The sequence below is a fragment of the Choloepus didactylus genome (genome assembly GCF_015220235.1).
Source record: "Choloepus didactylus isolate mChoDid1 chromosome 11 unlocalized genomic scaffold, mChoDid1.pri SUPER_11_unloc2, whole genome shotgun sequence".
NCBI lineage: Eukaryota > Metazoa > Chordata > Mammalia > Pilosa > Megalonychidae > Choloepus > Choloepus didactylus.
The window spans coordinates 4,552,763-4,576,093 of NW_023637579.1; the positions used below are offsets into that span (position 1 = coordinate 4,552,763).

Here is a 23,331-nt window from a genome sequence, read left to right on the forward strand (position 1 = left end):
AACTGCAGTACCTTAGGGATCACTCCTGTGTTTACCAAACAGCCAAGCCACCTGCCCAAAGTCACTTTACACAACAGCAGAAGCAGAGCTGGGACTGACGGTGTTGTGAGAAAGAACACAGAGAGTCCACTGCCAGCTCTTCAAGAAGTTGTAAGAAACACAGTGGAGGGGGGAATGAGAGAGACTACCTGAGATAGTGGGCAGATGGCTGAGGGATGGTGGACAATGGATAGGTGGGTGGGCGAGTAGTCAGATGGCCGAGGGATGGCAGGTAATGGACAGATGACTGTGTGTGTATGGGTAGGTATGCAGATGGTTTGAATGGAAGGAAGAGTTAAAGAGTGATAGTCAAGTAGATGGGACTAGGTACGAGTAAGTAAAGGAGTGAAAACATAAGTGAATTGGTGAGTAAATACATGGATGGAAAATGTGTGGATGGATGTGTCCAGGAATCATCATGGATGGGTATGGGGGGTGGATGTGTGGGTGTCTTGATGGAAGGATGGACAGGTTGATGGAAAAATTGGTTCATAGATGCAGGAGTGGTAGATGGTAGAGTAGGTGAATGAATTGGTGGACATACTAACAGATAAATGGATGAATGGAGTTCATGAGTGCAGCAGCTGTGAACAGAGATACACGGATGGCTGGACAGATGAACGGATGGATGGGTGGACAGGCTGATGAGTACAGGAGTAATATATGGATGGATGGATGCATGCATAGATGCATGGATGGGCAGGGTGATAAATAAATGGGCAAATGGGTACACAGATGCAGCAATGATACACAAATGAGTGGTTGTATGGAAGAAAGGAAGGAAGGGATGATGGATGGTGAATGGCTGGACAGATTGACATAGATGGATGAATGGGTGCATGGGTGCAAGAATGGTAGATGGATGGACAAGTGGACAGGTTGACAGATGAATGGATGAATGGATGAATGGTTGCACAGGTGCAGGAGTGGTCGATCAATGGGTGGATGGATGGACAGGTGGACGGGTTGACAGATGAATGGATGAATGGGTGCATGGGTGCAAGAGTGGTAGACGGATGAGTAGATGGATGGATGGGTGGACAAGTTGACAGATGAATGGATGAATGGGTGCATGGGTGCAAGAGTGGTAGATGGATGGGTAGATGGATGGACAAGTGGACAGGTTGACAGATGAATGGATGAATGGATGAATAGTTGCATGGGTGCAGGAGTGGTCGATAGATAGGAGGGTGGATAGACGGTGGACAGGCTGACAGTTAACGGATGCACAGGTGAACAGGTGCGGGAGTGGTAGGTGAGTGGGTGGGTAGACGGTGGAGAGCCGAGAATCTCACCTTGCTGGCCAGAGCCAGGGCGCCAGGCCTCCCGGCCTTCTTGAGGTAGCTCACCAGGGAAGGGGTGCCCGCCCGAGACTCGTCGTCAGAGCTGGTGTGCGAGAGGTCAGCCTCGCCGGTGCGTGCCAGCTCATCGGCCGTGGAGTACTCCTCCGACAGGTCGGGGGCCGCCTCCTCGGCCTCCTGCCGCGGGCGCTGTGGGCGCCCATCCTCCTCGGGCAGCTCGCTGATGGAGTCCAGCGTGGGCTCCCGGCTCATGCGGCGCTTCCGGGCCAGGGCCTCCCACAGCAGGTGCAGGTCGCCCTCCTGGGCCGCCTCGGGGGGCAGACTGGGCTGCGCTTGGGCTTCGCCTTCTGAGCCCGGGGTCAGCGCCACTGAGGAGGGCAGGAGACTGGTCAACTGGGCCCAGCCAGCTCTGGGACCCAGCCCCAGACCGAGCCACTGGCTTCCCTGGCTAGGGTGCTGCTCCCCTGCCTGGGCCATCAGATGATGCTGGAGGCACAACCTCTGCAAAGTCTTAGCCGCTTTGACACTCCTGTCTGACCCTCAGCTTCCCCACGTCAAGCAAGTCCTGGCTCTGGCTCCAGAACTGAGAAGGGCTCTGCCAAACTGCTCACCCAGAGAGAATCCCTGCTGCTTTATCCCTAACCCTCACCATGCGGACATGTTGCCTGAGCAATACTGGCCCACATAAACACCACCTCCTCCAGGAAGACTGCCCTGATTACCACCCACCCCCGGCATGGTTCTGCAAGCCCCTCACAGGGCCCATCATCCCAAAGGCTTCTAGAGGTCTGCCACCCTGTTGGGTCCCCTCCTGCACCTCAGGGCTTGGCACGGCACAGCCCACAGAAGACACCTGACCAGCAGACACGAAGGGTCTCCCACCCACTGTGTGGCAAGAACAGGGAGTGAGCCAGGCAGCCCGCTCTGAACCCAACCTCAGAGCACCCCAGGAAAGTCAGTCACTAGTGCTGCACCAGAGAGGGTCCCAGAGAGGCCAGGTCCCAGGTCCCACAGGTACCAAGAGACGGTGCCAGGGTTGGAGCCCGCAGCCATCTCCAGACCTTGTGCTCCCAATTGCCCTTTTCACTGGAGGGGGACAGTAGAGAATGGTGTCCCTGGGAGGGACACTCTGGAAGGCCCTGGAAGGGGCCAGCTGACTCCCCCGTGGAGAGCCGGTGAGAAGAGGGCTCAGCCCAACCCGATGTCCCAGAGGCACGTACCCTGGAAGGTGGTAGCTGCAGCAGGAGGCTGGCCCTGAGCTGGGCTGCACCGGTACTCGCCCTGGTCCTCTGGCGAGAAGCCCCGGATCACAAGGGTCTGCCGCTGCCCGCACGTGAGGATCTCGAAGCGCCCGCCAGGCTGGATGTGCTCCGTGCCCCTCTGCCAGATGACCTGGCCAGTCTCGGCTGCCACTTCGCACTCCAGATGCACGTCCTCACCGGTGACCACCTCCCGGCTCACAGCGGGTGCAGACAGGGGTTCCACGGGTTCTATGGGCTCCACGAGCTCCACGGGTTCCACGGGTTCCACGGGCTCCACGGGCTCTGTGGGGACACGGCATCCGTGGACGGAGAGCAGTGCACACCTCAAGTCAGGCGTGCAGAGACCCCTGCACGTGGGGAGTTCTGAACACTTCCTGGTACTCACCCCAGGCCCCTGGAGACTTACCGAGCTTCACGGTCTGGGGCAGGTGCACGGGCTCCCCGGCGCCCGCGGGGCCCACAGCGGCGACGCGGAAGCGGTAGATCTCCCCGGGGACCAGGCCGTCCACCACGCACTCCGGCCCGGGTACTAGCGCATGGCAAAGCTCCCAGGTGCCTGTGGCGGCCGCCTTCATCTCCACGCGGTAGCCGCAGAGGCCCCCACCGCCGTCACTCGCTGGGGCCACCCAAGACAGGGTCACGGAGTGGCTGCTGCGGCCCACCACCTCAGCATCCTCGGGGGGATCGGGGAGGCCTGGGAGCAAGTGGGTGACCGGTGAGCGCAGCCACTCCAGGGGCCGCACCCCCAGGCCGGCAACCCAGCCCCAACCCACCAACCCAGCCTCCCAGCAGTAAGTGGGGTCGGCCTGATTTCGGAGCTGGGGTGTACCCAGAAGGGACCACCTCCCAGGTGGCCGGGGTGGGGCTGAGCCCAGGGGCCCTGGCTGTCCGGGGGTCTGGCCTGGGGGCTGGGGATTGTGGAGGTCACTGGGGGTGAGTGGGGACACAGGTCGGTGGCACTGCTGTGCAGGCTCGTGCATCTGAAATCCAGGCATGGGGTGGCCACAGAGAGCCCCCAGGAGCCTGGGCAGCACTGCGGCCAGATAGCACCCACCACCCGGAGGTTGCCCGCTCCTTCCTACTGCCCCTGCCCCTGCCCCTGCTCAGGTGTGGCTTGGCAGGTGAAGGGCGGAGGAGATGAGGAGGTGGGGTGGGATGGCTTGGAGCCCACTGCCACCGTCCAGGAGCTCTCTGGCCAGCGGGATGGTTTGCACAGCTTGGCCAGCAGTCTCAGCAGGAATTTGCAGGCTTAGGGCTTGGCTCGTGTCCTCAGGACCAGCTGGGGTATCCTTATGGGATGGGGGTGGGGGTCCTGAATCCTCTGCCCTCCCCCCACCCAGCTCAGGTCTCATCTCCCTCTTCAAGAAGGAGGCTTTTGGGCAGAAAGAGAGAAATATTATATGCTACCACTAATGTGAACATTGCTGGTGGAGAATGCAGGGGTATTGGCCTGCCCCACCTCGATGGTTGCTAATGTGCTCACAGACATAGGGGACTGGTGGTTTGATGGGCTGAGCCCTCTACCACAGGACTTGCCCTTGGGAAGACTGTTGCTGCAAAGGAGAGGCTAGGCCTCCCTATGGTTGTGCCTAAGAGCCTCCTCCCAAATGCCTCTTTGTTGCTCAGATGTGGCCCTCTCTCTCTAGCTAAGACAACTTGAAAGGTGAAATCACTGCCCTGCCCGCCTATGTGGGATCAGACATTCAGGGGAGTGAATCTCCATAGCAACTTGGAATATGACTCCTGGGGAGAAATCTAGACCCAGCATCTTCCTGACCAAAAGGGGGATGTGAAAGGAAATGAAATAAGCTTCAGTGGCAGAGAGATTCCAAGAGCTGAGAAGTCACTCTGGTGGGCAATCTTATGTACAATATAGACAACCCTTTTTAGGTTCTAGTGAATTGGAATAGCTAGCAGTAAATACCTGAAACTATCAAACTACAACCCAGAACCCATGAATCTTGAAGACGATCCTATAGAAATGTAGCTCATGAGGGGTGACAATGTGATTGGGAAAGCCATATGGACCACACTCCCCTTTGTCCAGTGTATGGATGGATGAGTAGAAAAATGGGGGCAAAAAAAAAAGGGATAACATACAAGTTAAGAAATCAAAGAGGGTGGGTAGTAGAATTAGGTAGGACTTGGGAAGGACCACCAGCCCCTCTCAACATGAGCACTGCTTCTACTGTTTTCTTAGGGAACTAACTTCTCTTTGAAAATTTAACAAGGTGAACAGTAACTTGACTTCACAAGGCATGTTTTCTTTTGTACACTATTGCAATAAAAAATATACAACTCAAAAAAAAAAGAAAAAAGGAGGCAGCTTCGTCCTGGGACTGAGAGACCTGTTGGCAGCTCATCCCCACACCAGGGACCCCGAGGGAACCAGCAGTCACTGCTGCAGGGCCCAAGGCTACTTTGGGGACAGGGCGAACCATGACCCGAGGCCTCAGGGAGGGCTGGGTGAAAGTGAGCAAATGCCCAAGGCTGCAGGAGCAGGGCCAAGGCACCCAGAGGGTGGGAGTGAGCAGTCAAGGATCAGAGCAGGTACATCCAGGACCCGTCACCATCCACCCAGAGGGCATCTCGTCCCCCGGGACCACCCACCCAGCACGGTGAGCCGCGCAGAGTCCACAGCATCGCGGGCGGCGAAGGTGACCTCCCCGGCGTGGTGGGGCTGGGCGCTATGCAGCTGCAGGGCATGGCAGCTGCCGTCGGTGCTGACCGTCCACTCGGCATCATCCAGCTGGATGGCCGCCCCGTTGATGTACCAGGTAGCCTCGCCCACGGGCACCACCTCGCTGAGCGTGCAGCAGAAGTCGGCCTGCTCGCCAGCTTGCACCTCCACGTCCCGCAGGGTCTCCAGGAACTCCAGGCGCCAGCCTGCAGGAGGACAGCAGCATCAGTGGGGCCAGGAGTGCACCCAGCCTCCCTTGGGGAAAAGGGTCCCAGAAGCTGAGGGGGCCTCCCACTGTCTGCAGCGTGGTCACCTCGGACGGTGAGGAACGCCGAGGTCACCATGTCCCCAGCCAGGAAGGTCACCCGGCAGCTGTCCTGAGGCCGCAGGTTCTTGAGCAGCAGCAGGTGCCGCCGGCCGTCCTCAAAGTAGACCATCTCCGCATTCTCTGAGGTGTGCACCAGCTCGTCATCCAGCAGCCAGCTGTGGGCAGCCACCTCGGGCTGGGACAGGTGGCACTCAAAGAGCGCCTCGCCACCCTCTAGCGCCTCCACGTTCTCCAGGCCCCGCACCACCGTGTTCTTGGCTGCAGAGGAGGGGACATGGTCTCAGGGCCCGTCCCAGCTCCTCCGTCTGCCCTGCCCTCCTTGGCTGTCACTGTGGAACAGCTCTGCAAGTGACCGAGGGCCCCCCACCCTGGGAGCGCCAAAGGGAAGCCATGTCTGGTGTTCCTCAGGGCCCCACAGCCCAGCAAATGAGAGCCTCATCGACAGCACAGCTGGTATCTGGAAAAGGCCCTTTGGTGCCTTCTGGCCGACAAGGTGCCAGGCCCACATCCCCGTGGCTCCCAGGAAGCTCAACCACTCGATGCCAAGTCTGCCTTCCTCCCCCTCATCTGTGGTCTCCCCTTCTCTCTTTAATTCTCTCCAATAATCACGGACATGGATGTTTAATCAGTGACCACATTTGTCACGGGAGGAGCCATGCTCCCACGATGAGCTGAACAACTGGCCTGAGCTGTAGTCATGGGGGACTTCCTGGAGAAGGAGGAGCTCAGAGCCAAGCCGAGCAGGGCGACCGAGGTGGGCAGGGGGCATGTTCCAGGCAGGAAGAGGACAAATGAGGGGTGCACGGGGGACAGCGGGGGGCCACGTGGGAGCGACGTCAGGCAGGAAGGAGTGCAGGTGACCAGGAGCTGGCCTGGACGCTGGGGAGGGGTCTGGCCTTGACCCAGGTGACAAGGGAGCCACAGCAATCAGTGAGCCAGGGGGCAGGGCGTGGAGACACGAGTAAGACAGTTTTCCAGTATCCCCGCTCCCAACAGCCCCGACCCCCAGCGCCGACTGCCGGGTGGGGGTCTGGGAGCCAGAAGCCCTGACACTGCTTCCCAGCTCACTGTGCAAGGCCGACACCCATCCCAGGGCACACGGTGTTGCTCTAGAGAGGGGAGGAGAAGAGGCACAAAGCCCCTGGACTGTCCCCAGTGAGCCCCTCCTCCAGCCTCCCTCTGCACCACGGGACATCACTGCACCAGCCAGGCTTTGAGAAAATGCATGTCCCTGAGATGGCCGCGGGCCATTTGCACCGGACAGCAACGGAGGAAGACAATGGGGAGCTGCCCACTGGGCCCCACCGGGCAGGGAGGGAGAGCACAGCACCCCTGTCTCACTCCCACACGCTCCCGGCATCGGCGAGAGTGTCACTGCTGCATGAGGCTTTCCAACAAAATCCTACATCCTGCCTGCCCTCTATCCTCACCAGTCTACACCGTTCTCCATACGGCTCCGAAGGATCTGTGCAAAACGTTTGCCGCATCTGCTCAAAACTGCCCACACACTCTCACCTCCCTTGGAGCAATAGCATGAATCGTTGCAGGGGTCCCAAAGCCCCGGGGGGTGGTCCCCCATCTCCTCTTCCCTGGCTCTCCCCACGCGGCCAAAGTGTGCTTACCCTGCCACTCAAAAGGGTCTCCCCCTGAGGTCCCCGTGCCCTGGCTTGGACGGCTCTTCCTGGCTGTCGTCGTTTACCCTATTTAGCGCCGCAGCCTTCCCCGCACCCACCATCCACCCCAGTCCCCGCTGCTTCCCTCCACAGCCCTTATCACAGCAATCCAGCAAATTATGCATTTTCCTTATTGACCTTGTTTTATCCTCTCATTCCCTCACTGCAATGCCAGCCCAGTAAAGGGAGGGATTGCTGTCTGCTTTGTTCCCATAGCAAAAAATAAATAAATAAGGCAAAGTGCTAAAAAAATTAGCCGTTGCATTAACAAGAAAATCGAGGACGGGGTGACGTCATCTGCAACCCAGCTCCACCTGCTGATTCTGGCTCGGACCACCCCTGACGACAGTCTCCAACCTGCAGCTCACAGCCCACCTGGGGCAGCTTCATGGTCTTCAGATAGGAAGTGACCACCCTCAGGGGATGTGGCCCCACGGCCCTGCCTGGTCCACTGTCCCAGGGGACACTGGGGTCAGCGAGAGTGGCCCAGGAAGGGACACACTGGAACCTGCACCCAGGACAGGTGGGACTCAGCTCTCCCGCCATGGGACTACAGTCTCGCCACTGGTCCTGTCTGGGCCCCGTCCGAGACCCTCCCGTCTATCTGTCCACATCTCCTGGCAGGGCCAGCTCTCCCCACTGGCTGCCTGCCCTTCCACCTTCTCTGCAGGTGCTCTGGGTGCAGAGTCCGGAGGAGAAGCCTCAGCCCAGAAACGGGAGAATGGCGGGAATGGGGTCTGGGAAGGGGGGCTCAGGTCCCGGTGCAATGGCAGCCAAAGCCAGGCTATTTTAGACCTCTTTCCAGCACGGCTGCATCTGTGGACGGCTGGGAACGCTCGGTCTACGTGCTACGCTCTCGCACGTTCTCTCCAGCGGCCTTGCTCCTCTGGCTCGTGCCCCCACCTGCCTGGAGCTCCGGACTGCCCTACCTGCCGGCCTCACCTTGCACTTGCAGCAGGGCCACCACGCGGGTGCCCGCGGCCTCACAAGAATAGATGCCGCTGTCGCAGGGCAAGGCCGGCCGGATGGTCAGCCTGGCCACGTTCCAGTCCTGCTCTACGATGACCCGGCGCCCGTCGGCGCAGACCTCTTGCTCGTTCATCTTCCACGTGGCCTGCACGGGCCGCGAGTACTGGCAGAGGAGCTCGGCCGTGCCGTCCTCCTCCACCACCAGGTCCCGCATGGCACTGACCACTTCCACCGAGGGATCTGTCAGCCAACACGCCGGGACATGCGTCAGGACGGCCCACCCGTCTGCGGCCGGCGAGGGTGGCATCAGCGGCTGCAAGCGCGGGCTGCAAGCATGGGGCTGCGGAGCTGCAGGGCTTGGGCCACGGCAGGGGAGGTGGGTGCTGAGCACGGCAAGGCACCTGGGGGTGCTGCTGCCCAAGGAGACATGACCACATGGGCCCAGGGCCCTCGCCTCGGGGCCCCACAAATCCCTCCACCCGGGTTCTGCACTTCACTGAGCTCACGCTGCCTGCAAGGGACAAAGAATACTCCCTACTAAAAGTTCCCTGTCCTGGCTCAGGTCCCAGAGCTGCTGCTAGGCACGCTGCCCTGACCCCCCTGCCCCCTGTCCTTGCTTGGCCCCCACATCAGGGGCCTCACAAAGCCCATCTGTGCCGGTTTGAGTGTATTGTGTCCCCCAAATGCCATTATCTTTGTGGTCTTGTGTGGGGCAGATGCTTGGGTGCTGGTTGGATTTGCTTGGAGTGTGCCCCACCCAGCTGTGGGAGATGATTCTGATGAGATGTTCCCATGGAGGCGTGGCCCCACCCATTCGGGGTGGGCCTTGATCGGTGGAGCTATATAAATGAGCTGACTCAAAGAGGAAAGAGAGTGCAGCTGGGAGTGATGTTTTGAAGAGGAGCAAGCTTGCTAGAGAGGAACGTCCTGGGAGAAAGCCGTTTTGAGGCCGGAGCTTTGGAGCAGATGCCAGCTGCCTTCCTAGCTAACAGAGATTTTCCGGAGGCCATTGGCCATCCTCCGGTGAGGGTACCCAATTGCTGATGTGTTACCTTGGACGCTTTGTGGCCTTAAGACTGTAATTGTGTAGTGAAATAAACCCCCGTTTTATAAAAGCCTATCCATCTCTGGTGTTTTGCATTCTGCAGCATTAGCAGACTAGAACACCATCCGTCAGCCCAGCATCACATCTCCCAGGCCTTCCTGAGGCCCCCTGAGACCAATGCCCCCATCTCATCTCCACTTGTTGAAACTCTACTCAGCAAATGATGGTTAGCCCTTTAAACCAGGATGAGATTTCCCAATTCCCGAATTGCGACATAGACATATGACTTGCATTTCTAATCGTAAAGTACTCAGAGTCAGTTAATTATAGAAGTCGTGCTCACCCATCTCTGGCTCTAGCACCACCGCACCGCCAGGCCCCCCAGCCCCCAGGGGTCCCATAAGAACCCCATCAGTGAATGCACCAGGCAAAGCGGGACTGGGGAGCTGTCCTGGGGGTGTCTGGAACACCCCTATGAGGAGTGGGGTGAACAGGGGTGCTGCAGCCCCTCTGCCCAGGACTACAGAGCCCACAGCTGCAGGAAGCAGACATATGAAGGGGCTGTGCCAAGCCGGGTGCCGGGACCCAGGGCCAGGGAAGCCCCTGGAGGGGCCCTGGGAGACTGCTTTTGCCCAGTCCCTCTGTCCTAGCCACAGGGGATCTGCGAGCAGGCCTGCAGGGGCAAGCTACACAGGGCCAGGGCACGCTCAGAGAGCTGAGCCCCAGATGGCAGGGGTTGGGCAGGTGGGCAGCGCCTGGGGCCTGCAGAGCAAGTGGGAGCTGGGTCTGCCTTCCGGGTCCCCCTCTCTCCCCTGAGCTCATGAAGTGAGAGCAGCAACAGACCATCCCTGAGGACAGAGCCATGGGGACAATGCCCAGTCCATGCTCGGCTCCTCACCCACCCTCTACTGGGTGCCACAGGAAGCGTGCAAGAGCAGGGGAGCACAAGCACAGCATGGCGGGGGCTGGAGAGGGGCCGAGCAGCCCCCTCGGCCGATACCTTTGATCAACAACTTGGCCGTGGAGACCAGGGGCCCCGCCCGGAAGGTGACGGTGCCCGAGTCAGAGACCCCCAGGCCCGAGAGTGTGAGCGAGTGCACAGTGCCTCTGTGCACTGCCATGGAGCTCTGCGGGCCACTCTGCAGCAGGGTCCCGTCCAGCCACCAGCGGGCCTCCGGGCCCCCCGCGTGGGACACCTCGCAGGAGAACGTGGCCACCTCCCCCGCGAAGACGTCCACGTTGTGCAGGCCACGCACCAGGCGCAGCACGGCCTCTGAGTGACAGGGCGAGAAGAGGGGCCGGGCAAGGGGCTGGGGGTCAGCGAGGGGCTGGGAGGGAGCTCAGGGAGCAGCGGGCCCAGCTCACCGTCCTGCACCCACACACCCCAGATGGAGGACGTGCGTTCGTGCCCTTCTCAGAAGGTGAGATGCTGGGGCTTTATCTGAGCCAGCCTGGGAGAGGGAGTGGGGGAAGCAGAGGCTCTGCAGCCCACCCAGAGAGGATGGAGGGTCTATCTCAGGGGTGTGCAAGCACCTTCCAGCCCTCAAATTCTGGGGGCAACTGCTCCCTACCTCTGCTGCACAGAGGGGCTTGAGCTCAGGAAGCTTCACAGAGACCGCCTCGGCCCATTCCAGCCCTCTACCTACACCCACTGCCATCCTTTCCACCTCTCAGATACATCCCCAACCCGTCCTCACTCAGATGGTGACCAAGAGCCCTGAGGGATCTTGGCCAGCCCCCCCAATCTGCCACAGGGGAGAGAGAAAAAGAGAGATCCAGCATGTAGCTGGGGAAAACCAAAGGCTCCTACTTCTACCTGTTGTCTGAGGCTGGAAAGATGGAGGCATTGCCCCCCACCCCAGCCCCACCCTCAGATGGGAAGATTGTGTATCCCTGTGTATATACCCCTGAGCCCCTTTCCTGTCTAGCCCCCACACTCTGCAATCCTGGGGGATGCCTCATAAAGAGATGAAGCTGGACAACCTCTTCCCACAACCCTCCCGCCCCTCATGCCCCGGTATGAGAAGGTGGAGGACAAGGGTCAGAAGGGGACGAGAGAGCTCTGAGAGTCACCAGGACAATCCCCTGGCGGGGCAGCATGGCTCTAATGTCCTTCTCGTTTCTTCCTCAGCATGCACCATCAACACCCCAGCACCAGCCCCACACTGCTTCCTCAACTGCGTTCTCGACAGGCTCACCATCCCAGCTCCTGCTCCACCAACTCCCCCTTGCTGGTCCCCAGCACTGGATCCAAAGCTTGACTGTCAGGCCACGCACCTGGACGTCCATTCAAACATGCTCATGCCTAGGCCCTGCCCAGGGAGATCTGGGCATGGCACTGTGGGCTGGGGCTGGGCATCCATCTGTGAGCAGGCTCACACAGGCTTAAGCCCCCTGCTCAGCTCCATGCTGCCCCCACACAGCTACCCACCCCAATGACTGCACCAGACCCTCCCTGCCTTTGCTCAGGACACCCACGAAACTCCTATTCCACCACACAACTTGAGGGGACTGGCACTGTGGAGCCACAGAACTGACCATGTTCCTCTACCCCTGTGACTCAGGAATCTGGGACAGGAGGACATACTCTGTCTCCAAGTCCAGCTCCCCAAGCAGATCAGGGGATTCCTGGGGACAAAATTATATTTGGTCCACCTCAAGGTCTGGAATATGGCAAAAGGTAGGGGCACAGATGATTTGTTTGATGGATGGATGGATGGATGGATGGAAGGATGAATGAAAATATGGACAGATGGATGCATGGATGGACAGAGGGTACATGGAGAGTGTATGGATAATGGATGGAGGGATGGATGGTGGATGAGTGAATGTATGGTGAACTGATGGTGATTAGAGATGAATGGATGGTGGGTGGATGGATGGTAGATGGACAGGTGGGTGGATGGAAGAATGATGGGTGGATGGGCAAATGATGTGGATGGGTGGATGGGCAGATGACAGGTGGATGATGCGTGGGCAGATGGATGGTGATGGATGGATGATGGATAGATGGATGATGGATGGATGGATAATAGGTGATGATGGGTAGATGGGTGAATGATAGGTGGGTGATGGGTGGATGGTGGATAGATGGATGATGGATAGACAATGGATGGATGGATGGTTGGGTGAATGATGGGTGGGTGATGAGTGGATGGTAGATGAAGGGATGATGGATGGATGGATGATGGATGGATGGATAGATGATAGGTGATGATGGGTTGATGGGTGAATGATAGGTGGGTGGTGGGTGGATGGGCAGATGATGGGTGGATGATGGGTGGGTGGCTAGTGGATGGATGGGTGATGGGTGGATGGATGGTAGATGGGTAAATGATGGGTAGATGGTGGAAGGGTGGATGGTGGATACATGGATGGGTGGATGATGTGTAGGTGTGTTGGTAGGTGGTGGATGGGTGGATGATAGGTAGATGGATGGTGGATGGATGGAATGATGGGGTGAACACCACTTTGAGAACCAGGAGCATGAAAGCAGCATAAGGGCCCTCAGGGCCGGGCACTAGCTTTTGACCAGCTCTGGGGACAAGGTGCAACCCAATTTGAAGGCAGTGTCCTTAAAATCCTATTTGCACACCTGAAGCCATGTACAATATCCATGGATTTACACACGTCATGGGTCAGCTATTCCCTTACCACGCACAAGCCTGTCATCTGTGCAGATGTGTGTTAACACGGACAGGTGTATGTGTGCAAGTGTTTGGGCCACAGGGGTGGCTGTCTGACAGCTATGCCTCCACCTCAGTCCCAGGCCCACAGCAGGCTGCTCATCACCTCCCTCCTGTTGGCAGCACTCATTCAGAGCAGGGGCTCCCAATACAGAATTTCCCGAGGCAACTTTCACCAACCAAACCCAGTGGCCCAGCCTGGCCATAGCTTTACCAGACAGAAATCAGACAATCGCCAGCCCCAGGGCAGGCTCTGTGTCAGAAAGCTTGGTTTCTGGCTGCATCCCACCTCCAACAGCTGCCAGCGGGCGCTGACCCATTGAATAAGAGGCTGTGGTGCCAGAAAATGCAGATGCCTGCAGACAGAGAGGCTGGGCTGGGCCTGGGAGGGGCTGCTCACCTGTGACCTTCAGCAAGGCCTGCGAGCTACACGAGCCCACCTGGAAACTGACAGTTCCAGCATCTTCGAGAGTCACCTAAGGAAGGAGGGATGGAGAAGCTTAGTCTCTGCAGCCTGCCTGCCTGCCTCCAGCAAGCCTCCTCTGGGTGGAGTGGAGCTGGAGCTGACCCCGGGCTCTCCCCTCCCAAGCTCCAGGTTGGTGGAGGCAGCTCCCAGATGAGGCCCACCTTGTGCAGAGTGAGAAGATGCAGCGTGCCATCCTCCACTGTGATGTCGTTCATCTCATTGGCCTGCAGGGGCACCCCTCCCAGCGTCCAGCGTGCCTCCTGGCTGGGGGCCCGTGACAGCCGGCACCAGAAGTGGGCGTCCTGGCCCTCGCTGAGCTGCACATCCTGCAGGGGCTCCACCACGGCCACCTCAGGCACTAGGCACGGGGACGCACGGGCGTCAGCCTCGGGGGGCTTCACTCCACCGTCCCCGGGTCTGCCCCCAGCACCCTGCCCCAATTCTGGAAGACACGGCACCCATGAGAACCACTCAGCTCCTTCCATCTACTGGCAAGGGCTGTGGCCTGGGCACCGACTGACAGAGGTGGTGGAGGTGATCGGGGGCTGCATTTGGGGGTGAGAACTCACTGCTACCTGCCCCACCAGCCGGACTCTCCCTCAGGCCCTGGACGGCACGCATAAAGCACCCTCCAGTCTGACACCCACCTTGAAACTGCCCACGGGCCCATCTCCCCACCTGCTCCAAGCCCCCAAGGGCAGGCAGCCTGTCTCTGCCCCCGATGGGGAAAGTTCTCGCCCCCCAGCGCCCCACTACCTCGGACGGTGAGCTGGGCAGAGGACGTGCAGGGGCCCACGTGGAAGGAGACGGTGCCCGCGTCCTCGGACGTGACACCCTTCAGCCGCAGCGTGTGGGTGCGGCCGTCCCGCACGGCCACCTCGGTCACCTCGTTGCTCTGCAGGGGCAGGCCCTGGAGCCGCCACTGCACATCCGCGGCCCCGGCCCGCGACACCTCGCAGCTGAACTCCACGTCCTCGTCAGCCTGCACCTCGGCATCAGACAGTCCCCGCACGATGGTCACCTCGGGCTCTGGGGGCAGGAGAGGGTGGTCTGTCACCAGGCTGAAGCCCTCAGGGAACAGGAGCTGAGCCCAGATCAGAGGCTTCCAGGCTGAGCTCATGCACCTCCTCCTCCTCCTCCTCCAGGAAGCCTTTCTGGCAACCCTCGCGCTCTCCCTGCACCACGGCTTGCGTGTACCCCACATGGCATCTGCTACTTCTCCCATGAGCTCTGCAGGAGCTCTCCTAGATGAGGGGCAGGCAGATCTGGCAGCCAGATCCACCATGGCCAGTAGAGGTCTTCAGGAGAGACCCCTGAGAACTCAAGAGACAGCAGGCCTGTGCCAGTCTGCCCCATCAGCCAACTAGAGGGCAGGAGGCAAGACAGAGTATGGGGGCCACAGCCACAGCTTCATCCTTGTTTCAGGATATCAACGTGGGGTGTGGTGCAAAGATGAAGGAGGGGGAGAGCTTGTAACCCAGCGGATGGGGACAGAGGATGGGGCTGGGCTCACCTCTGACCCTGACAGAGGCCACGGTTTTCTGGCCGCCCACCACACAGGTGTACTCGCCCGTGTCCTCGGCCTCGAGCCCATGGATCAGCAGCTCACACGTGGTCCCCTGGCGCCGCATCTCGAACTTGGGGTCCTCAGGGAGCGCCACGCCCTCCTTGAGCCACTGCACGGGGCCACTCAGCTCGGCCTCGCTCAGCTCGCAGCTCAGCCGGGCCACGCCGCCCACCTCCTGCTCCGTGCTCTGCAGACAGGTCTTGAACTTGGGTCTGGGAGCTGGGGAGCAAGGGAGGGGACGCTCAGGGCCAGTCAGGCACCCGGAGGCCACCCCCAGCTCCAGGGGATGCGGCAGGCAGCCATGGGCTCACCGCGGACCACGAGGCTGGCCGTGCTCTGCCAGAGCCCCACGTCACAGGTGTACTCGCCCGCGTCGTCCTGCTCGGCGCCACACACGAGTAGCTCCGCAACCCTGCCCTCCTGCACCATCTGGTACTTGGAGCAGGGGAACAGCTGCAGGGCACCCTTGCGCCACTCCACGCTGGCACCCGCCTGGCTCAGCTCGCAGCTCAGCCGGGCCGTCGTGCCCTCGTCCACCTCCTGGGCCTGCAGCTCCTGCAGGAACCCCACAGGCATGGCTGCGGGGAGGGGCGGGAGGGCAGAGCCTGAGGGCGGGTCCGCCCCAGAGCACATTCAATCCAGACTTGGAGGACCCCAGACCCCAGGGCGGCTCTCAGGGGTCAGCCCCATGGCACACCAGGACCGTGCAGCTCCAAGCACGGCGGGGGGATGGGTCTCAGCTAGCCAGCTGTCTAAGCCCACCTGTGACGGTGAGGGTGGCCCTGGTGGTCTGAGGGCCGCAGGTGCAGCTGTAGTCCCCGGCATCGTCCCGGTGCACGTCCCGCAGCAGCAGCTCAGCCACGGGGCCCCTCCGCCGCATCTCCAGCCTCCCGTCAGCCTGCAGCTCCAGGCCACCCTTGCTCCAGGACACAGTGGCGTCCGGCTCAGACAGCTCACACTGCAGATGGGCCGTGGAGCCCTCCTCCACCTGCAGGTTGTCTAGCGCCCTCCAGAACGCCACCTGTGGGGCTGCAGGGGTGCACAGGGCAGGACGAGGCAGGGGTCAGCTGCAAGACCACCCCCGAACCAAACCCTGCCTGCCCCAGACCCCAGCCAGCCCCAGACCCCGGCCAGCCCCAGGTGTGTGGGAGCTCAGGGGTGCGTTGGTGCCTGGGTCCAGGTTTGTTTCAAGAGTAAAATAGGGAAAAAAGAGGAGTATCTTGGGGAGGGGGCCTCAGATCTGACCCAGTGCTTTCCTCAGGCCTGTCTTCCACAAGGGAGCCACAGGGCAGGGCTATGTCCCCCTAAACCCATAGAGTAGGACTGTGTCTCCAGAGACCCTGAGGAGGGGCTGTGTTCCCCACAGCACCCACAGTTCAGGGCCATGTCCCCTGAGACCCCTGTGGTCAGGGCTGTGTCCCCTCACATCCTCAGGTCAGAGCCAAGCCCCTTCAGACCTGGAGGTGGGACAGACACATTTCATCTAGAAAGGAGGGAGCCAGTGCAGAGCTAGACTCTAGGGGCCCACCTCTCCTTCCAGGACATCCTGCTCCCTAAAAAGGACATAAGAAACTTGGGTTGAGCTACACAGCAGGACACTCAGATGACAGCAGAGAGCACATTTTGGGTCGATGGGAAGATGGGCAGCAGAAGGGAACCACCACCGCGGTCAGCTACTTCAACTTGTTTGGAGAGAATCAGGACCCCAGACCCAAGGAGCATGTGTCATGACAAGAAAGCAGGCAGAAGGCAGGGGCAAGGATGCAAGGCACGGAGGGCAGGTGGGACAAACAGGGAGTGAGCCAGTGGGGGCGCAAGGCTAGGGACATGGTGGGAGAAACCCATGCAGTCTGTACCTGTCACAGTCAGAGTGGCCGAGGTCCGCTCCTGCCCACATACACACGAATACTCCCCAGCATCCACCATGGCCAGGCCACGGATCTCCAGCTCACACACAGCCCCGTCCTGCCTCAGGCTGTATCTGCCCCCAGCTTGGAGGGTCTCAGAGCCCTTCCTCCACTCCACGGGGGCTGCCTTGCTCAGCTCACACCGCAGTACGGCCGTGGCCCCTTTCATGGCCTCTTCATTCTTCAGATACTCTGTGAACTTGGCAGGCAAAGCTGGGGAGTCAGAAAGACACAGAAAACATCAGATGCTCTGGAGCAAAACAAAGAGAAAGGACATGGACAATGCCGAGAGAGGACACAACAGCCAAAAGGATATGGGCCACGTGCTGGATATGCCGAGTGCAGGCTGGTGGACTCCACCAGCCACTGGACCGAGGAACAGAGCAGCCAAGAACCATGACAAGGACTAGGAGGCGGTATGGACAGTGGAAAGCACAGATGTGGCGAGACCAGAGTACAAAGGAAAGAGAGCACAGAAATGACGTGCAGATCACCAGCTGACCACACATGGTCTTTACCCCTCACGCTCAGCATGGCCGAGGTCATCTCCTGCCCACACACGCACGAATACTCCCCGGCATCCACCATAGCCAGGCCATGGATCTCCAGCTCACAGACAGCCCCGTCTTGCCTCAGGCTGTATCTGCCCCCAGCTTGGAGGGTCTCAGAGCCCTTCCTCCACTCCACAGGGGCCACCTTGCTCAACTCACAGCGCAGCGTGGCCGTGGCCCCTTCGGTGGCCTCTTCATTCATCAGACCCTCTGTGAACTTGGCGGGCAGGGCTGGGAAGAGCCAAACAATCAAGGACAACATCAAACCCACCTGCAGGACCTTTGAGTCCAGGACATGGACATCCACCAAGGACCACACATGTCAAAGAACAAAGGGGGAACAAACAATGAATGCACAGATGGTGACAGAACAGAGGTAAAAGGGATGTATGTGAACATCATGACATCACTGGCTGAGAACATAGGGTATGGACAGACCCTCAGGACCCCCACTGCAGAGAGCAAACATCCACAGAGCTGCCACAGGGACTTGGGCACAGATGGAGGCACAAAGTGGACACGTGACATGATGTACAGACACCAGCCACAGGTCAGGTGACCATGAGGTTATTACCCCTCACGCTGAGCCTGGCGGAGGTCCTCTCCTGGCCGCACACACACGAGTACTCTGCAGAATCTTCCACAGCCAGGTCATGGATCTTCAGCTCACACATGGCCCCGTCCTGCCTCAGGCTGTATCTGTCCCCAGCTCTGAGGATCTCAGAGCGCTTCCTCCACTCCACTGGGGCCGCCTTGCTCAGTTCACACTGCAGAGTGGCCGTGGCCCCTTCTGCGGCCTCCTTGATCTTCAGTTCTTGGATGAACCGAGCAGGCAAAGCTAGGAAGGGTCGCATGGAAAGAAGGCATCAGAGTCTCTGGAGGACTTGGAGACAACACCTGAACACACCCAGAAGGGGACAGACACAAGTAGCTGGAGACCCGTGGGGAGAGAGTGGACCAGTGTTTCCCAGCATGGTCTTCCTGCGTAGAATGAGCAGGAGTCGACTCCATCCCAATGCTCTCCTCTTTCCAGAGGACTTTTTGTCCTCACCCATGATCTTTGATTACCATGTTGGCACTGATCTCTTCTGCCTCTAGAGCTGAAAGCCAGGTCTCTTCCAAGCTCTCAATCCATGAATCCAATGATGTGATGACATCTCCACCAGGAGACATGACAGAAGATACTTCCAGGGCATCACGTCCCACCTGCCCTCAGTGTATTTATTCCCTCACAGATGTGCTTTCCATCTTGGGGCAGGTACCCCCCCCCCACTGCCTCACCCGTACCCACCTGGGCTCACCTGCCCATCCTATCCATAAAGAGCTCTCCTCCTTTGCTTTACCCATTCCTTCCTGGACCCTCATGGTTCTCTCCATCACAGCTGCCATTCTGTAGGCTCACATCCTCTGGACCTGGATGGACTCCAGTGTGGTCTCTCATCAACTCTCCCAGCCTCTATCTCTCTTCAACCCCTATTCCAGACTAACAGCAGATGCAGCTTCAGAAATGACTGTTGACCAGGGTTCCTCTGTGGAAGCCTTTGAGCTCCATAGGACTCTGAGGGTGTCTGTCATCAGCCTCTGCCTGGTCTCTTAGACTCATGTCTTATTGCCAGACCCACCACTGGACCTCATCCTGGAGCCTTTCCCATTTCCTCTGGCCCTGGAGCCTGGTGAGTATATGCATAGCCTGCAGGTCCTGGTCAGATGCCAGCTGCTGGGCAGCTCTCCCTCATCACACCCTCTGTCATGGACCCTCTTTGGCCCCATGACCAGCACTGCAGACCATCACCATGGGCTCTGCTGTCTTTTATAGTATGTCCTGAGGACCAAGAGAGTGTGTTCAACCATAGTACACTCTCAATGGGTGGGTATGGAATGGATTAGACAGATGAGCAGTTGTGGAAAAGGGATAGCAACACAGAGAATTCATTTGCATGGCCAAACATGGTCTTTACCCCTCACACTGAGCCTGGCGGAGGTCCTCTCCTGCCCGCACACGCACGAGTACTCTCCAGAATCTTCCACAGCCAGGTCATGGATCTTCAGCTCACACATGGCCCCTTCCTGCCTCAGGCTGTATCTATCCCCAGCTCTGAGGATCTCAGAGCCCTTCCTCCACTCCACTGGGGCCGCCTTGCTCAACTCACAGCGCAGCGTGGCCGTGGCCCCTTCGGTGGCCTCTTCATTCATCAGACCCTCAGTGAACTTGGCAGGCAGGGCTGGGAAGAGCCAATCAAGGACAACATCAAACCCACCTGAAGGACTCTGAGTACAGGACATGAACATCCACCAAGGACCACACACATGTCAAAGACAAACCATGAACAAACAATGGATGCACAGATATTGAAGGAACAGAGGTAAAAGGAATGTACAGAAACATCATGACATTACTGGCTGAGAACACAGGGTATGGACAGACCCTCAGGACCCCCACTGGAGACAGCACAGACATCCACGGAGCTGCCACAGGGACTTGGGCACCGATGGAGGCACGAGGTGGAGATGTGGACATTACATACTGACACCAGGCAGAGGTCAGGTGAGCACATGAGATTATTACCCCTCACACTGAGCCTGGCGGAGGTCCTCTCCTGCCCGCACATGCACGAGTACTCTCCAGAATCTTCCATGGCCAGGCCATGGATCTCCAGCTCACAGACAGCCCCATCCTGCCTCAGGCTGTATCTGCCCCCAGCTCTGAGGATCTCTGAGCCCTTCCTCCACTCCACGGGGGCCGCCTTGCTCAGCTTACACCGCAGCGTGGCTGTTGCACCTTCCATGGCCTCCTCATTCCTCAGGCACTCCATGAACTTGGTGGGCAGGGCTGTGAGGGTCAAAAATACAAAGACACATCACACTCTCTGAGCACATGGAAGATACAGGACATGGAAGACAGAAAGGGAAGACACGACATCCAAATGTACACAGGCCATATGCTAGATGTGGCAACCACATGCTGTGGATTCTGGCTTTCTTACAACAGCCCATGTATGTGTCAAGAGCATCTGGGAACCATGAAAGGTAATGGAACGTATTAGAGGTGGGGTAAAGTTCAGGTATGGTGGGAGCCCAGAGCACAAGAGCACGGGGGTGATGGACACACCAAGAAAGACATGACTTCCAAAGGAACAAAGGGAGAAACCAGCAATGGATACACAAATGGTGAGGGAGCAGACAACCCCAGAGGCACGGGGGACAGAATGGATGAAGGTGAACTTTTCACACCAACTAGCTGAGAAAACAAGGGTGCTGGCAGACCCTGGGGACCCTGTTAGAGAGACCATGGATAACTGGATTGCCCCAGGAGTTCAGACATAGATACAGTTAAAGGTAGAGACATGGAACAGTACACAGACACCAGCCATGCTTCAGCTGATCATGTGTGGTCTGTACCCCTCACAGTCAGCTTGGCTGAGGTCCTCTCCTGCCCGCACACACACGAGTACTGCCCAGCATCTGCTGCAGCCAGGTCATGGATCTCCAGCTCACAAATCACCCCATCCTGTCTCAGCCTGTATCTGCCTCCAGATTTGAGGATCTCGGAGCCCTTCCTCCACTCTACAGGGGCCACCTTGTTCAGCTCACACTGCAGAGTGGCCGTGGCCCCTTCGGTGGCCTCCTTGGCCTTCATAGCATGGACAAACTGAGCAGGCAGGGCTGAGAAAGTCAGAAAGACATGGACACATCACATTCTCTGAACACAAAAAGACACAGGACATGAAAGACAAAGGCAGAAGACCAGATATGCAAATGGACATGTGTGAAAGCAGTTTGCTGATTCTGGCTTTCTTGATCCAGACTGTGTACATTTGACAGAGCAGCCATGAACCATGACAGAACAGGAAAGAATTGCACACAGAGGGAAGTGTGAAGGTGGTAGGACACAAGCACAAAGGGAACAGAGAACACAGAGATGATGTGCAGGCACCGGCCACGGTCCCACTGACCACTCTTGATCTTTACCCTTCACAGTCAGCGTGGCCGAGGTCCTCTCCTGCCCGCACACACACGAATACTCCCCAGCATCCGCCATAGCCAGGCCACGGATCTCCAGCTCACACACAGCCCCGTCCTGCCTCAGGCTGTATCTGCCCCCAGCTCTGAGGGTCTCAGGGCCCTTCCTCCACTCCACAGCGGCTGCCTTGCTCAGCTCACAATGTAGCGTGGCCATGGCCCCTTCCATGGCCTCCTTGGTCTTCAGAACTTGGATGAACCAGGCAGGCAAAGCTAGGAAGGGTCAAATGGATAGATGCCATCAGAGTCTCTGGAGGACACTGGGACAAGAGCTGAACTCACCCAGGAGGGGAAGCAGAAACACAAATATTGGAGGCACCTGGGGAAAGTGCAGACCAGTGTTTGACATTGTGATCTTCCCTCACCACTTGTAGTGGTGCACAGTGGCTACATCACAGGCTGCTCCTCTTCTCAGAAGTCACCTTGTCCTTCACCGTGATCTTTCATTACCAACTTGGCACCTATCTCTTCTGAACTTCGAGTTCCACTCCAGGTTGCTAATGAGCTCTCAACCCATAGATTCAATTATGTGATGGACACCATGACTGGAAGACTCAATGGACACTGCCACGACACATTGTCCCACCAGCCCTCACTGTCTTCCCTCATAGATAGGCTTTCCACCTTGTAGTGGGCACCCACCCACCACTGCTTCAGCCCGTACTGACCTGAGCTCACCTGCACCACATCTCAGCCTTCACTGGGCTCTGCCTCCTCCATGTCAGCCATTGCTACATTCCCAACCTGGTCCCATTTGCTTGCTTCCATTCATCATGGCATCCACTCTCTTAAGTTTATATCACCTGGACCATGTTGGATCATGGACTCGGTGCCGGTTTGGATATATTACGTCCCCCCAAAAGCCATGTTCTTTAATGCAATCTTGTGGAGGGAGATTTACAACCCTTTTGGTTAGGGTAGAAACTTTCAGTTGAATGTTTCCATGGAGATGTGACTTACGCAACTGTGGGTGATACTTTTAACTAGATTGTTTCAATGGATGTCTGGCCCTGCCCACTCAGGATGGGTCTTAATTAGTTTACTGGAGTCCTTTAAAGGACACTCACACAGACAGCTGAGAGATGCTAAGAGAGATATTTGGAGAGAAGCTAAGAGCCAACACACTCACTGACACTTACAGATGCTTGGAGATATGGACAGAAGGACATTTGGAGATGCTAAGAAAATAACCCCAGAGTTTGCCCCAGAAAAGCTAAGTGAGGACCCCAGACACTTAGAGAGAAATGTCCTAGGAGAAAGAAGCAAGGGCACACAGGAGCTGAGAGAGGAACCAAGAGAGATTCCCAGAGACATTTTGGAGAAAGTCATTTTGAAACACAACCCTGGAGCAAACGACCAGCACATAACAGCAAAGTGCCTTCCCAGCTGACAGAGGTGTTCTAGATGACATCAGCCTTTCTTCAGTGAAGGTATCCTCTAGCTGATACCTTAGTTTGATGCTTTTATTGCCTTAGGACTATAAATTTGAAATTAATAAATCCCCTGTATAAAAGTCAATCAAAAGTCATTCCATTCCTGGTGTTTTCCATAATGGCAGCTCTAGCAAACTGGAACACACACAAACATGATGTCCTAGTGACTTTCCCAGCCCTCCATTGGCTGCCCTCCACTCCTCCCTCCAGACTCCAGGGAGATGTAGACTTCAGAAGGGATGCTGTCAGGAGTCCCTGTGAATCCCTTTGGGGTCTGCAGGACTCTGAGAGGGACATCAGCAGTCTGAGTGGATGAAGCCTGGTGAAAAGCAAGAATGTGCACACCTTGTAGACCCCGGGTAGGTGCAAACTTCCCAGGTATCTCTCCTTGGTGACTGCCTCCC

At 58.1% G+C, this 23,331-nt stretch overlaps 1 protein-coding gene across 1 annotated transcript in view; it reads right to left on the reverse strand.

The window, feature by feature from the left end:
• The window catches only part of OBSCN (obscurin, cytoskeletal calmodulin and titin-interacting RhoGEF), a 229,973-nt gene that overhangs the window by 53,813 nt on the left and 152,829 nt on the right, over nt 1-23,331 (reverse strand). The window contains 15 exon segments of the mRNA XM_037823238.1: nt 1,335-1,708; nt 2,561-2,884; nt 3,009-3,296; nt 5,213-5,488; nt 5,596-5,868; nt 13,384-13,459; nt 13,611-13,807; nt 14,206-14,478; nt 14,963-15,235; nt 15,328-15,594; nt 15,779-16,045; nt 16,873-17,136; nt 17,442-17,705; nt 19,433-19,696; nt 20,041-20,304. Coding sequence (XP_037679166.1) covers nt 1,335-1,708; nt 2,561-2,884; nt 3,009-3,296; nt 5,213-5,488; nt 5,596-5,868; nt 13,384-13,459; nt 13,611-13,807; nt 14,206-14,478; nt 14,963-15,235; nt 15,328-15,594; nt 15,779-16,045; nt 16,873-17,136; nt 17,442-17,705; nt 19,433-19,696; nt 20,041-20,304 — 3,944 coding nt within the window.